This window comes from Vipera berus (assembly GCF_964194415.1).
Source record: "Vipera berus genome assembly, chromosome: 1".
Taxonomy (NCBI): domain Eukaryota; kingdom Metazoa; phylum Chordata; class Lepidosauria; order Squamata; family Viperidae; genus Vipera; species Vipera berus.
In genome coordinates this window covers 28,984,264-28,999,921 of record NC_138202.1, presented here as the reverse complement: position 1 = coordinate 28,999,921, position 15,658 = coordinate 28,984,264, and the positions used below count along the sequence as shown (strand labels likewise).

Genomic DNA, 15,658 nt, shown 5'->3' with positions numbered 1-15,658 from the left:
TCTAGTCCAACCCTATACCATTTCAGACAAATAGTTTTCCAGTCTCTTCTTAAAAGTCTTCCAGTGTTGGAGCATTCACAGCTTCTGGAGGCAGGTTGTTCCACTGATTGTTCTGTCAGGAAATTTCTCCTTAGTTCTAGGTTGCTTCTCTCCTTGCTTAGTTTCCATCCATTGCTTCTTGTCCTGCCTTTGGGCCCTTTGGAGAATAGCTTGACTCCCTCCTCTCTGTGACAGCCCCTGAGATATTGGAACACTGCTATCATGTCATCCCTCTCTTCATTAAACTAGACATAACCAATTCCAGCAACCATTCCTTATATGTTTTAGCCTCCAGTCCCTTAATCATCTTTGTTGCTCTTCTCTGTACTCTTGCTAGAGTCTCAACATCTTTTTTACATCGTGGTGACCAAAACTGGATGCAGTATTCCAAGTGTGGCTTTACCGAGGCATTGTAAAGTGGTATTAACACATTAACAAAAAGATGATTCCACATTAAAAAAAATCATTTAGGGATTTTTTCCTGACACCAAGATTGAAATGTTAATGATTTATGGATTTGCGGGTGCATGAGGGATGTGGGAAGAAAAGGTGTTTGCATATAACCTTATGCAAGTGAAGAATTATTAAGTTTGTTTCTACATGTTTGTGATGATCAGAAATGGCTTAAGTGTTTTTTTATTCTTCCTTTCTCTTTGCACTTTTCTTTATTATTTTTAATTTCTGAATTTAGTTTGCATTGTGTTTTACTACTGTTATTAAAATAATACTGAAACAAGCCAGTGCAAAAGCATGATTTATTTCAACTTCTTATAACACATCGCAGCCACCTGTAAATTTCAACACTTAGTTTAAGCTGAGAAGCATATGGTGTTCTATCTTCTCCTTTGTGACACAAATCTAGATTCACATTACATTTTCATAAGGATCTTTTAGTCTCATAATAGTTCATTCCAGAGTTTTGTAGAAAAAGAAGCAGAGATGCAATTCATAACCTTCAACAGTACAAAAATGTTAACTCTCACAATTCTTCAGAATGTTCTTTCTTTCCAACTTCTCCTAACAATAACTTAGCTATCAAAATTACACATAAACTAACGGAAGCAGGAATAATATAGGCACATAAAACACTGAACTATAAATATGCACTGCATTTATAAATCTGTTACTGTCCAGTACAAGAGTTTCTTCTTCCATGTAATTAACTTGGCTAAAGACTTTTTAGAATGAAACAAGCTTTTACCAAAATCTATTTTAAATGTGAGCGAAGAATCCATTATCTTCTATGAAGTAAATTATATGCAATGCTTATAAAGCATTTATAGAATGTCTTTTCTGCTTAACTCTAACAAGTGTCCACTTAGCACTGGGTCACTCAGATTGCCTCATCCCTGGCTGGGAAACACTGTTCATTCACCCAGATGATTTACATTATCACCATTTCCCTTATGATGCACTTTTAATGAGCCCTCTTCCTCTTTGTGGGTATGAAATCTGAAAATAGAAGAAACACAATCATCATCCAATGAATCCGCTTATAGCTATGAACAAAATAACTCTATATTCAAACTTTTTTTGCCAATATTTTTAAAAGAAATATATGACCAATGACAACTATTTTCAATCAACATAAACTGCTGCTTTTCTCAATGCATTTCATATGCATTAGTAAATGTAATAGTAGATATTTCATGTGCTTGGGGGGGGAGACCAAATGATTATTTGTATAGTTGTATATAAACTAATTCTGAATCAATGCAATAAAAAAAATTACCTGTACACCCTAACAATTCCCCAACAACTGTATTCAGAACTATAGGGTTTGGGATCTTTGAAATAAAAGAAAAAATAGACTCCAAATCTTGACTCCATTTCTTTTCAAAACAATATATGATCTCTTAGTGATCTCTTTCTAGAAATTAACCAGATCTGACCCTGCTTAGCTTTCTGCGATCAGTCTAGGTCAGCTATTTGCTTTCTCTTTGGTTTCTCTTTTACCCTTGATCAGGATATTGTTTACTGCTTGATTGCCTGGTGTTGGTCTGGAGCAAAGTCCTGTTTATCTGGGTGTTGAATGTGGACAAGGAGAAGTTCTGGTCTTTTTGTTTCCTTTTAGCTTTTTCATTAGCTCTTTTGAATGGTGTATAAATATTGCCTAACCCCCAAACCGTGGTCTGGCACTGCGCTGTGGCCCACTAGGAACTGGGTCACGCAAGCGAGTGGAGCCCTGTCTGCGCATGCACGGGATCAAGGCAGTGCATGAAACAATATCTTCTGGCCCACAGAAAACCACTCTCCACCGAACCGGTCCTTGATGCGCAAAAGGTTGGGGGCCGCTGGTCTATCTCTATGTGTCTGTTGATGGCTGATTTGTCTGTTGCCAAGTTTCCAGGAATTAACTAGTGTTTTTTGGTTTTAGCTTGGTCTAGAACAACTTGTTGAAAAATTGAGTTATTGAACAACTGAGGAATTACATTACCTATGTATGAAGAAAGCTTACAGTTCAACAGGTGAATGTTCTTCTCCAGTGTAATGTTTGAAAGGGGAACTTCTCAAATGGAAGAGAAGTGGCACGTAAGTAGGACTATTCTTGTATCTGCTTGTGTAGGAGGTAGCTAAGAATGGTGAAGAGGAATGATTTTTGCAGACATCCCTTTTTATCAGAGCTGTTGTGCAAAAAGTATACTACAACATACCTTCATCACTTGAGTGATCAATTTCTTGTTCTTCATCATCATCATCATCATCTCCAATCACAGGCATATTTAGTCTCTCAGTATTTTCCTGTGCAGTCAGTAGCAATGTTCCTGCAAAAAAAATTAAAAAGAAATTTTCATTTCAGCTCTACTGAAATTAAATTATATTTTTGATAGCCAATCTTATAGGATACCCTTACATTGGAACAAGCAACATTTGAGGAACTGGGAACCATAATTCAGCCTCCAAATTTCCAAGGAATTTATCCAGTGATATCAAATGGTTAGGGTACTGTCAAGCAAGAGTGCTTGAAAATTTTGCTTCTTTTGAAAGATACATACCGTATTTTTCGGACCATAAGATGCACCTGACCATAAGACACAGCCAGTTTTTAGAGCAGGAAAACAAGAAAAAAAATATTCTGAACCAAATAGTACCGGTATACTAAAACAGGGCTTTTCAACCTTTTCATCCATTGTACCACTTTTAGGACAAGGCAATGTCTGAGTACCACCAGTCGCCCAGCAAGGTGTCAAAAACTTGACACCCCCCCAAAAAAGGAAAAAAATGATAAAGTACAGGTAGTCCTAGACTTACAACGATTCACTTAGTGACTGTTCAAAGTTACAACGGCACTGAAAAAAGTGACTTATGACCATTTTTCACACTTATGACCATTGCAGCATCCCCAGGGTCATGTGATTTACATTCGGATGCTTGGCAATCGATTCATATTTATGATGGTCACATTGTTCCAGGGTCATGTGATCGCCTTTTGCAACCTTCTGACAAGCAAAAGTTAGTGGGGGAGCCAGATTCACTTAACAACCATGTTACTAATTTATTTTCTCTCCCTCTCTCCCCCTCCCTCTTTCTTTCTCTCTCTCCTCTCTCTCTCTCTCCCTCTCTCCCTATTTTTCTCTTTCCCTCTATTTCTCCCTTTCTCTCTCCCTCTATTTCCCTCCCTCTTTCTCCTTCTCTCTCTCCCTATTTTTCTCTTTCCCTCTCTCTCTCCCTCTATTTCCCTCCCTCTTTTTCTCCTTGTCTCTCTCTTTCTTTCTCTCCCTCTTTCCCTCTGCCTCTTTCTCTCTCCCTTTCTTTCTCCTTCTCTCTCTCCCTCTCTCCCTCCCTATTTCTTTCTCCTTCTCTTTCTCTCTCCCTCCCTCTCCCATTGTCCCTTCCTTCCTTTCTTCCTTCCCTCCCTCCCTCTTTGTCCTTCCCTCTCCGCGTTAGAACAGTACCTGTGGAGGCGGCCCTGCGGCCCGGCTTTCTCTTGCAGAAAGCAAGCTGAAACGGAGTGAGGGAGATTGCCAGGAACGCGAATCAGCCGATCTCGTGCTCCTGCAATCTCCCTCGCTCGGTTTCAGCTTCCCTTGCTACAAGAGAAAGCAGGCTGAAACGGAGTGAGGGAGATTGCAGCAGCGCGATTCGCGTTCCTGGGAATCTCCCTCGCTCCGTTTCAGCCTGCTTTCTCTTGTAGCAAGGGAAGCTGAAACCGAGCGAGGGAGATTGCAGGAGCGCGAGATTGGCGTTTCTCAGCACATGCCGATTTGTGCTCCTGGCAATCTCCCTTGCTTTCCACTTGCGGAGGTTGGGGCTGGCCATACGGATCACCTTCAGACCATAAGACGCACCCTTGTTTCCCCCCCACTTTTGGGGGGGGGGAAAGTGCGTCTTATGGTCCGAAAAATACGGTATTTATGTTTTTTTAACCACTTCAGTTACCAACTCTATGCAATATACAAAAGCAACAGCTATTATAACAATTAGAAAATACAATAATAATTATAGATGAATACATCTGTAGTAAATTAATTTACAATTAATTATAAAAATTATTATAGTATTTCTAGGAGCACTCAATATTTCTATAGCACTCAAATCTGAAAGGCCTCTAGAACAGACAACTTTCACAAGCAACATACAGACTATGCCTTTAGTTAATTTTTGAAGATCAGCAGTTGAGTCAGAAGGGTTATTCTGGTTTATCTCATAGCATGTATGTTCCATCTTTGCATTCAAAAAATACATAAATGATAGCCATACAAGTATGCAAATATCCATAATTTCCTTCCCATATGCCCAGATCAAGAATCTAAAACCCCATGGCAAGGATACTGAGATACTGAGTTTGCACAACACACTATGTGGCTTGGTTTACTGTGTCACCTGAACCCAGATCATAAAATCAACTGTAGTTACAAAGGATCACAATTCAGTATAAACTGTTATTGAGTAACTTATGTAGACTCAATCTATCTTCTAAACCTGTATTAATGGTTTAAGCAGCCATTACATCCCCCTAAAAGAAAACAAGAACATTTCCCATAACAAAGAGTGCTCCTGTAATACTTTAGGGAGCGCACTGAAAGTATGTACGGGGAGTTCTTGACTTAAAAATGGTTGCTAGTGACTGTTCAGAATCCCAATGGACCCCCTCAAAAGGAACTTATGATCTGTTTTCAAAATTCGGATGTCAACCTCTCCTGTTGTCAAGTAATCACATTTTGGGTGCTCAGCAACCAGTCTGTATTTATAGTCATTTGCAGCACTCCACAGTCACATTTTGCCAGAAACTGACATTTACTATTGGTTTCTGGCAACAACAAAAAAAGGCCCATAGCAAAAAATAGATTCACTTAACAACTGCCACAAAAAAGGTCGTAAAATGGATCTGGTCACACAGTCACATGCTTTACAACCATCACAATTTACAACCATAATTGCCAGGCTCAATTATGGTCCTGACTCAAGGACTATCTGTAATCCATTTTACATGGGATTTCCTAAAAGACAATCTGGGGATTGTGGATAGAACAAAATGCAATCGGGAAGTTGTCAGATAATAATAAACGCTGAAGGTCTATGCAGTATGTCTATTTGTCACAGAGCCAACTCATATGCTTAAATAAGTTACAACCTGATTACCTGAAGAAGGATCTCCCTTTGTATTGTCCTGCTTGGGACCTGAGAACCCTTGGGTTAAATTCTTCCTATATCACAATTGCAAAATCCTTCCCACTGGACACGAGACTGTTACAAACAATGTTTTACAGATGAACTGATTGTCTTTCATCAGACCTTTTCATCAGTTATGGGACTGTTATAAAATTAGAAACACACACACACACACACTACTGGCAGATTGATTTATAAGACAAGAAAGAACATTCATGAATAATACATTTAAGTGGTAAGCACAATGAAATGCTCAGGAAAGACACATATCTATTTATCACTCACCTTTATTATCAAACATTTACATCTCTTGTGTTATGGTACAGCATTCACAATGCACACTGGTACATCCCATTAGAGGGACCTATACACCAGGGGCATTGTAAAAATAGAAAAAGGATTTCCCTGGATTAATCCTACTATGCTAATTACCTCTGTTTTGCAGACATTCTGCCTTCTTTGCTCTTGGTAAACATTTCCTGACCCTTCTATCCCTAGGCAATCTGGTTTTCCCACGATTTGATCCCAAGTCAGAAGATTCCAGCTTAACTTGGCGATGTCGTCTGGACTTTGGAGCCTAAATGGATTTTCAGCCAAAGAAAGTGCAACAAAAAATAAATATCCAAGCAATGAAAACAGATTAATATTGCTCTGAAAGAAAGATGTGCTCCAATGAATTTACTTAAGATATTTAATTCTGCCACTATATTGTAAACTGATCCTATGCCATGTTTATCAAGAGCATCTTTACAACAAAAATTAAATCCAAAACTAAGTCATACGGCGTAGGTAGGTTTAAAAATGCACCAATGGGGAAAAAAAATATCCATTCTACTATTAGGCTCTGCTATCTGCAATTGGGAATACAAGCTTGTATATTGTTATGGTACTGTTTCCAGGAAAGATGGGGAAAACTTCAGTTTCAAAGAGGAAACTTCTCCTCAACCACCAGAGCAGGGAGGCAGGGAATACTATGGGTCATCTTTCCTAAGGAGGTTCATCTAACAGGACCAAGGATGGCCTTCTCCGTGGTGGCTCCCTCCTGTGGAACATCATCCCATGGAAATAAGATTGGGTCCCACTCTAACACCCTTGTGCAAGGTCCTAAAGACCTGGACCCAAGTGGGATGGGACCCATCAAGTGGCTTAGTCGATTGACTGATTGTTGTTGTGGAGGGATGTTGATAGTTATTCTTTTTATGGATTTTTATCTTTGTAAATCACCAGGAGTTACTGATAGTGAATTGGGCAGCCATATAAACTTCTTAAATAAAATCATGGAATGAAGTGGTTTGCTGCCTCTTCTCTCCATGGCTACAGGTAGTCCTCAACATACAACTGTAATTGAGCCTGGAATTACGGTTGCAAGTCATGGCAGTCATTAAGTCAGGATTAAGCTGTTAAAAGGAATCATATGTTGCCAACTTTATCTTTGCATACCAAAAAAGCATGTTAAAGGTTATATCCAATGTTACATAAGCAGATTCTACTTATCAGCAGGACGTCTTGTTTAGCACTAATTTAATTTAACTGTTTCAAATTGCTTTTCTTACAGACACACTGAAAGTAAGTTCAGTATTTATGTTCAGATAATTATGACCTTTAAGAGAGCCAGTGTGGTGTAGTGGTTAAAAGGCTAAAACTATAAAGTGGGACACAATGCATTCTGGTTCTGTCTTAGGCACAAAGACAACAGGGTGGCCTTAGGCCAGTCACTTTCTCTTAGCCATAGGAAGAAAGCAATGGAAAACCACTTCCAAAAAAACCTTGCAAAGAAAATGTCTATGGAGATTCTCAATCATCCAGGTCATGGTTGTCCCAAAGGTGCTTTTTCATGAGGCAACTGGACTTTCTTTTTTTTCTCTTCGAAGACGTTTTGCTTCTTGTCCAAGCAGCTTCTTCAGCTCTGACTCGATGGTGGGGAATGGAGGGATTTATATTTCTTGCAGACAGCTGGTCATTTGCATTCTTTAAGAGAGTCGTTGATGCCACCTGGAGGCTTAACTGTGTCGTCAGGGTCACCTGAGTAGTGCAAATGAGTGTGGAGCCTTCTTGGAACTGTTGAAAGAACTGTGTTGTAGACTGAAGATAGATGATGTCATATTCCTCCCCCTCTGCTGAGAGAAGGCTGTTCAATTTTATTAGCTCGGTTAGTTGGCAACACCACCCATTACATCAACAATTCACACGACTTCACCAGCAAGGTTTGGAAATTAAAACTGGACCAATTGAGACCATGGTTTCCTATGATGTGACTTCCCTCTTCACTTGCATTCCAACAACTGAAGCTGTCATGGTAGTGAAGAAACGACTGATACAAGACTGTACTTTAAGTGACAGAACCAACCTCAGCCCAGACCACATATGTGCCATGCTGGACCTCTGCCTGACCACTATCTATTTTAAATACAGTGAAGGTTTTTATAGACAAAAACACAGTTGTGCCATGGGTTCACCTGTGTCCCCCATTGTGGCTAATCTCTACATGGAAGAGGTAGAAATCAAAGCCTTCACAGGAATTTACCCACTCACTGGTATAGGTATATGGACGATACTTGGGTCAAGATCAAAACACAGGAATTGGAAGCATTCACCAAACATATCAACTTGGTGGACAGATACATCAAATTCACACGTGAAGATGGTAAGGAAAATAGTCTGGACTGTGCAATTTACATTGAGATAGAAGCCTTAACTATGAAATTTATAGAAAACTCCCATACACAGATCAATATTTTCATTTTGATTCTCACCACCTACTGGAGCACAAAATGGGAGTTATCAGAACCCTACAGCACCGAACTGAAGGCCTGCCTACCAGCAAAGATGAGAAAGAAAAAGAACTAAAACACATCAAGGAAGCCCCCAGAACTTGCGGCTATCTCAAGTGGGCCTTCATTAAATCCCCAAAAAGACTCAGCAGGAGCCCCTCCATAACAAAGAAGAAACAATAAATGAAACAACATTGTCATTCCATACACTGCAGGAATATTGGAAAAGCTCAAAAGGATCTTCAGCCAACACAACATATGTGTACACTTCAAACCCAAGAATACACTAAGGCAGAAGCTTGTCTACCCCAAGAACAAAGCACCCAGATACAAACTGAGCAACGTGGTATATGCAGTACCACGAGGGAAACGAAACAACAACTTCATAAATGTATGGCACAACATAGGAGAACAATCCCATCAGGACAAGATTCAGCAGTCCATCTGCATTTAAAAGACAAAGGCCACATTTTGGGAAGAGAGGACCGTTGGTTTGAAAGAGGGGTCAAAGAGGCCATGTCAAAATTGGAACAGCTTTCTTTCAGCAGAGGGGGAGGGATACGACATCATCTATCTTCAATCTACAACACAGTCCTTTCAACAGTTCCGAGAAGGCTCCACACCCATTTGCACTACTGAGATGACCCTGACAACACAGATAAGCCTCCAGGTGGCATCAATGACTCTCTAAAAGAATACAAATGACCAGCTGTCTGCAAGGAACATAAATCCTTCCATTCCCACCATCCACTCAGAGCTGAAGAAGCTGCTTGGACGAGAAGCGAAATGTCTTCAAAGAGTAAAAAAGAAAGTCCAGTTGCCTCGTTAAAAAGCACTTCCGGGACTTGCAAAGAAAACTACAGGGATATGTCCAGGGACACAACACACACCCCCCCAAAAAAACCAAGCCTTTACTTACTTACCTGAGCAACTGAAGAATATGACCTGGATTTGATGTCATCTAATGTTTTAGCTCTGCCAGATCCCTGAAAAGAGAAGAATGCCAATACAATTTGCATTACCTTTTTTCTTTCTTGACTTTAATGTTTTATAATTAACCATATCATGCACAAAAAAATTGAAATAAATGGTAGAAATTTATCATTTTTCTTTGTAAATAAATTGCTGTTTCAAATATCTAAGCTCTGGGGGCAACAAGGATAGTAACCCAGTGATAATCCATCTCCACCCCACCCATCCGTCTCTTCTTGTATTTTTGGTTCTGTACTAAAGAGCTGAATTAGAAATGACTGCAAAGGACTTTTATAATTATATCCTACTAGGAATTCCTATAAAGAAATTAAATATTCCACCATGATGATGATGATTTCCTTACTTCAGACTCTTTTCCATTCCTCATTTCGTCACCCACAGTAGATAAGGGTGATTCCTGGAAAAATATAAATACTATTTAGATTCCAGAATGCATTGATACACATCAAATTTGTACATTTAAATCATCATACAGATGAAAGGTGGCTTTCCTCTCCCAGCAATATGACAACAGGACACACGCATGTGCTCTAAAAGCTAGTGAATTGTTACTCCATTTAAATGGAAAACTAGTTCCAACATCATCCACCAGAAATTTCTTGCCTTATGAAGCAAGATTATGTCTGCCTCTTTCAACATGTCTTTGCAACAAGTCTTTAAATATTAACAGTTTTGAGTTGCATCTATCTCAAAATCCTTCAGAGACCTTGAAGACAGATTTTTTTCACAGCACAGTACCTGTGCATTTGGTTTTTCTTACCTAAATGTAGAACCTGACTTTTTTCACCGTTGAATGTCATTTTGTTAGATAACATCCACTGTTCGAGTCTGTCAAGATCCTTCTGTATTTAAGCCTATTTATAGACCAATTTATAAAGAAAAATGAAATTATGTACCATTTTCTTTTTCTGCCACTGCTGATAATCCAGAATGATATCTTGGAACTTGGTTATGAAGTCATCTTTAATCAAACTGATAGCCTTATCTGGCTGACTTTGGTCCATAGAGATCAGACATTTCATTCTTTGGTAGTGCTCATGAATGTTTTTTGTTTCCTTATAAGTAAAGCAGATAAAAAACAAAATTTCTTAATAACTCCATCAGTAAAAATTGAGACTGTTGTACTTCCTGCTCTTAATGTTTCATCCAAACAGAAAACATGATCAGTTCTGCATTCATATTGGAAATATATGCTGGTAAGACTAAGTTAAAGATTTGGATATGTCAGATCACAGCAGAATTGTTAGAAAAGAACTTGTTAACCAGAAGGTGTAGGTTATGAAATGTGCCTTTAGGAATTAAAAGAGATTGTAATATCTTTTTATATAAAAAGGGATCTCTTGTTTTTATGTTCTTTGGCTTTTGATCTCCTGGGGAAAATCAGATGGAGTTGGAGGTCTCCCAAAATTCAGCAAACAACTTGAGGGTCAATCACCAGATATAATCCATACAAACTCTGGATTACATCCACAGGAAGATATTCGGATTATAAGTGGTGTGTTTTTGAAAAAAAAGTTACATTTCTCTGTCATGTTGAATATAGATAACATTGTTACAGTGATCCTGAATAGGACATAAACCAAAAATTATCATATTAGAGCAAGCTGTTAAGTATACCTCCAAGAAATTTTCATGGCAAAGCATAGCAACACGATCAGTAGGATCTCTGAATTCCCTTTTCATCTCAGTATTTTGATGCATGTTCTTTTTAGTCCTAAATGAGAGCTAAGAAAGAGACAGTCATATCAGAATCAAAACAATAGGAAAAGCATTATCTGAATCACCCAGCGTGCATTAATTGAAATTTCAAGCCTTGTTTATGCCACAATAGCAGTAATTCTCAACAAATAACAGCATTAACCAAGGAGCTTCTTAATGAGGAGAAAACCGAGTGGAGCCAAGAAAAATTATCACATTCAAAGCAACATCCAAACTCTGTTACAATTACCTATAATCCAAAGAACCATAGAAGACTTTTCTATCAGAATTAGATCTCACCAACAGAGCACCAAATATTTAGGTTCAGTTTTGCAGCAAGCAAGCATTATGAGAAAAGCCAATCACTGTGGAAACAAGCATTATAAACCAGCTTGTCAACTCAACCTTTCTAATACAGTATATTAACTGAAGAAACATTTCTATCAGAAAGGAAACAGGATATGTGCTAGAAAATCTGCATTTTTCTCATTCTCCTGTGATGCTTTGATATTTCAGGATAGAGAATAGCAAGTAGGATACCATACTGAAACAAACACAAGTTTGTTAGCTGAATGATAAGATCACCCATTCAGCAAGATAAGAGAGAGGGTACAATGAGTACTTCTGTTAATATGGTTTTAATAACTCACAAATTTGGGCATTGCTGTGAAATAGAATGCTTTGTCCATCCGAAGGTTTCTGAAGATATACGCTGCATCATAGTGCTGTGCATCTAAAAGTTCCTGCTTGAATTTACTGACTTCAGCCCAATCTTTAAGTGCAACCCTAATCTGAAATGCAAAAACAAACAAAAGTGTCTTCAAACAAGTCAGCAACATACCCTGAAGTGTGAAGTAATTAAACAGCCTATGTGGCTAACTAAATAGATATTACAAAAGATGTTAGCACAATTGGATACCTAAATCACCTAGCTCTAACTGAAGCAAGAAACTGGAATGCTTTAGTTTATTCAGAATGCAGGGAGTGGGGATTTACATATGGCCTTCTTACAATTAATTCCCAGAATATTTAACAGTAGGAGATAGAAAATTATTTCTAGACTTCATTGTTAACATGATAGTTTTCAGGTTAAAAGGAAAAAAATATCTCCCTTGAGTTTGACTCCTGACAATTACAAAAACACATCCATGTTATTTTCTTGGCAACCATACAGAAGTAATTTGCAGTGCCTTCTTATGGGATTTTTAAAAAGTCTCATACACTAGGCTAGCCTATGGCCTCGGGTGGTTTGCTGGTGGTTTCCTGTCAGTAACAGCTCTAAAGTATCTCAATAGCTTTTAAATTAATGATAGTTTGTATGTACACATTTCTACATGCTGCTTTTGAAGCTTATCTAATATGTTTAATGTATATTGCCACTCTTTAACACATAAAGAAGCCCATTTTTAATCCTATATAACACAGACAGCTCTGAGATACTATTTACTAGGCTACTGTTCACCGTTCACCTTCATACCTTTTATATTAAATAAAATTTCAACTCCCCAATACTGAAGAACAAGGTTGACTCAGCCTTCCATCCTTCCGAGGTAGGTAAAATGAGGACCCAGATTGTTGGGGGCAATGAGCTGACTTTGTAATAATGCCGCTTGGGGGTGTGTGTGTGAAAGCCCTAATAAGCAGGCATATACATAGAATGAAGGCTACTGCTAAGCTTGTAAGCCGCCCTGAGTCTTCGGAGAAGGGCGGGATATAAATGGAATTAAAATAAAAAATAAAATAAAATCAGTTACAGCATAAGATCACTGGACAATGTAGAGGACAATGAATTAAAAGCAGTATAAGTTTACCTTTTGTTTTGGTTTACATAGTTGTGTGTTGTACAAACCATACAGAAGATAAAGAGCACCAACTCGGATCTGGAAAGTGTAAGGAGGCAAAAAGTAGGGCCATACCAAAGCTAAAGCTTCCTTAGTGAACTTGATTTGTTCTGGAGTCCTTATTTTACCACTAGACAAAAGATCAACACAAAAATATAAAAATACAATATTTATCAACCTCAACCAAAATGTCAGATCTTAGTCCCAGAAGAAATTAATTATTCATCTACATCAAGGGGAAAAGATTGAAATATTTTTTTCTATCAAATCTGCACAAGTTCTGTTATAACTGTTATTCACTTGTTTATTGCATTCACAACTGGACCATTTATAGAATAAGAAGTAGCACAGATTACATTTCTCTATACAAGATGCTTGGAACAGGTAATCACTTTATTTGAACTTCTTAATCAAGCATTATTTAAAGCAGGAGTGTACTTTTTAAGAATAATTGTTTTTTCTTCAGTCATAACTATCTGTAGAAGTCTGTATCTGTCCTGTTTAGTTGTACCAAACCAGGAACCAAACTATCCACCTATTCTCTCCTGTTTTCTATATGCAATACTCTAACATATCTAAATAATAGAATATTAAAAATTTAAGTATATAAATATAATTCTATTAAAATAAAATTGTATCAAGACATGATAGCAATATTTGAGGGGCTGTCACAGAGAGGAGGGGGATGAACCTATTTTCAAAGCACCTGAAGGCCAGATAAGTAATAACAGATGGAAAGTGATCAAGGAGAGATTCAAACTGGAAATAAGGAGAAATTTTATGACAGTGAGAACAATCAATAAATGGAACAGTTTGCTTCCAGATGTAGTGGGAGTTTCATCATTGGAGGCTTCCAAGAAGACACTGGACTGCCATCTGTCAGAAATGGTGTAGGGCAGAGATCCCCAACCTTTTGGGCACCGGGGATCGGTTCCGTGGAGACAGGTTTTTCTGCGGACCAGAGGGGTGGTGGTGGTTTTGTGTGCTGCCTTTGCTTGTTTGTGCAGACGGGTTGTTGGCATACCGTGGCCAGTACCAGTCCATGGACCGGAGGTTGGGGACCCCTGGTGTAGGGTCCCCTGCTTTGGCAGGGGGGGGGTTGGACTAGATCAAGGGTCCCCAACCCCCGGGTCCGTGGACCAGTACTGGTCCATGGCATGCCAGCAACCGGTCTGCACAAACAAGCGAAGTTCCATCTGCGGGATGCAGGCAGCATACAAAACCATGCACCCTCTAGTCTACGGAAAAACCTATCTCCATGGATCTGGTCCCTGGTGCCCAAAAGGTTGGGGAACTCTGGACTTGATGACGGTTTTGTGTGCTGCCTACAAGGTCCCTTCCAACTTTGATATTCTATTCTAAGATATATATTAACACACAAAAAAAGAAAAAAATGTGGAAATATGGAAAAAAATAAACCTGCAGAGGACTAAACTGCCAGAATGCCAAACCAACATCCAACATTTCAGGAAGTTTTCCAAATTTGCATCCCAATGCATCTAAATGGAGGGCTGCTCCAAACATATAACCTTTTCCATCCCTCCAAACATATAACAACTTTTCTCATCCCTAACCAGCATTTTCAGTGACCAGGGAATGTGCAACTAAAACCATATTTTAAAAAGTGCAGGAAGATTTCCCAAATATTTTCCTACAGTGAATAAGAAGAACACAAAGGCGGAGCGAGGGACCTGAAACCACGAAGGGGTGACAACCAGCAGTTACTCACTAAAAAATGGTGTGAAAACGGTTCTGCCTCCAGAGCAAAGCGAAATCTTCAAAGCGGACGCTCTCGGCTTGCTGGAACCGAGTAAGCAACGCCTCGCAGTCCGTCCTCAGCCCGGGCCACCCGTTCATGATCCACGACGATCTGCCGCGGCGAAGAACCCCGCGTACGACCACCGCGTACGACTGCGCACGCGCAAACAACTATGCCTTGCCGAATGGGCGGGATTCTACTTAACCCGTTCTCCGGCCGAGGTAAGAAAACTTCGAATCTGCTCGACACGGACTCGCAACGCGCCGCCTTCGAAAGACTTCCTACAATTTGGGGGCGGAGGAAAAGAATCAGACCAATCCCAGGCTACTTTGGGTTCTTCGCCCCGCTTTTTTCAAAGGCTGACGTCACCATCCGGGAAGGCGGAGCGAGCGTCGTTTTATTTATTTATTTTTGTCTTGGAATCGGAAAGAACGAAGGGTCCCGGGGAGATATCAATTGCTGGTTTTTCCTGCTGCAATGTTATTCATTTATTTAAGATTTATTTATTTTACCGATAAAAGAATATTTATAGCTCAGGGTTGAAATGAGGGGGGGGTCCTTGATGCTTTGAGCTTGGTCCGTCTTCTTGCAGACGTTTCATTACCCACAGCAACAACCAAGCTCAGAGCACCAAGGACCCCTCCTATATTTATATCTTCGTACCGCTGTAATGGTGGTCTTCTAATATTGTGTGAAAGCATCGGGCTCTCTCCTTCCTGCTTCTCGCGCATCGGTAATTATTTGTCTGGTCCAGGCTGTACATGTAGCAAAGCTGAATAACCAATGTCCAATGATAAGAAATCCACCCACCCACCCAGTAATAAAAGAGAAACAAGAGAGAAGCACTACCTGAACATTACTCGTGTTTCTCCAGTCCTCTGACTGGTCTGTGTTTTGCCAAACTAGAATTTGAACTGTCAGCGGAGGGAGGGGAAGTGCATTTG

General features: G+C 39.4%; 1 protein-coding gene across 1 annotated transcript; it reads right to left on the bottom strand.

The window, feature by feature from the left end:
- Nucleotides 1–780: 780 nt before the first annotated feature.
- SNAPC1 (small nuclear RNA activating complex polypeptide 1) lies at nt 781–14,852 on the bottom strand. Its single transcript, XM_081314257.1, has 10 exons — nt 14,685–14,852; nt 12,926–13,085; nt 11,765–11,905; nt 11,034–11,141; nt 10,313–10,471; nt 9,760–9,813; nt 9,347–9,409; nt 6,085–6,229; nt 2,694–2,804; nt 781–1,491 (listed from the first exon to the last, which is right to left on the bottom strand). The coding sequence occupies exons 1-10, from the start codon at nt 14,810–14,812 to the stop codon at nt 1,457–1,459; spliced, it is 1,104 nt and encodes a 367-aa protein (XP_081170383.1). The 5' UTR covers nt 14,813–14,852; the 3' UTR covers nt 781–1,456.
- Nucleotides 14,853–15,658: the final 806 nt, after the last annotated feature.

Bases quoted from the DNA above. Each gene is read 5' to 3' on its own strand.
- SNAPC1 (XM_081314257.1), bottom strand. From the start codon at position 14,812: ATGAACGGGTGGCCCGGGCTGAGGACGGACTGCGAGGCGTTGCTTACT. The intron at 13,086-14,684 runs GTGAGTAACTGC...TCTTTTGTCTAG, and splicing joins CGTTTTCACACCATTTTTTA to TGGTAAAATAAGGACTCCAG. The intron at 6,230-9,346 runs GTAAGTAAGTAA...AAATCCATTTAG, and splicing joins CATATTCTTCAGTTGCTCAG to GCTCCAAAGTCCAGACGACA.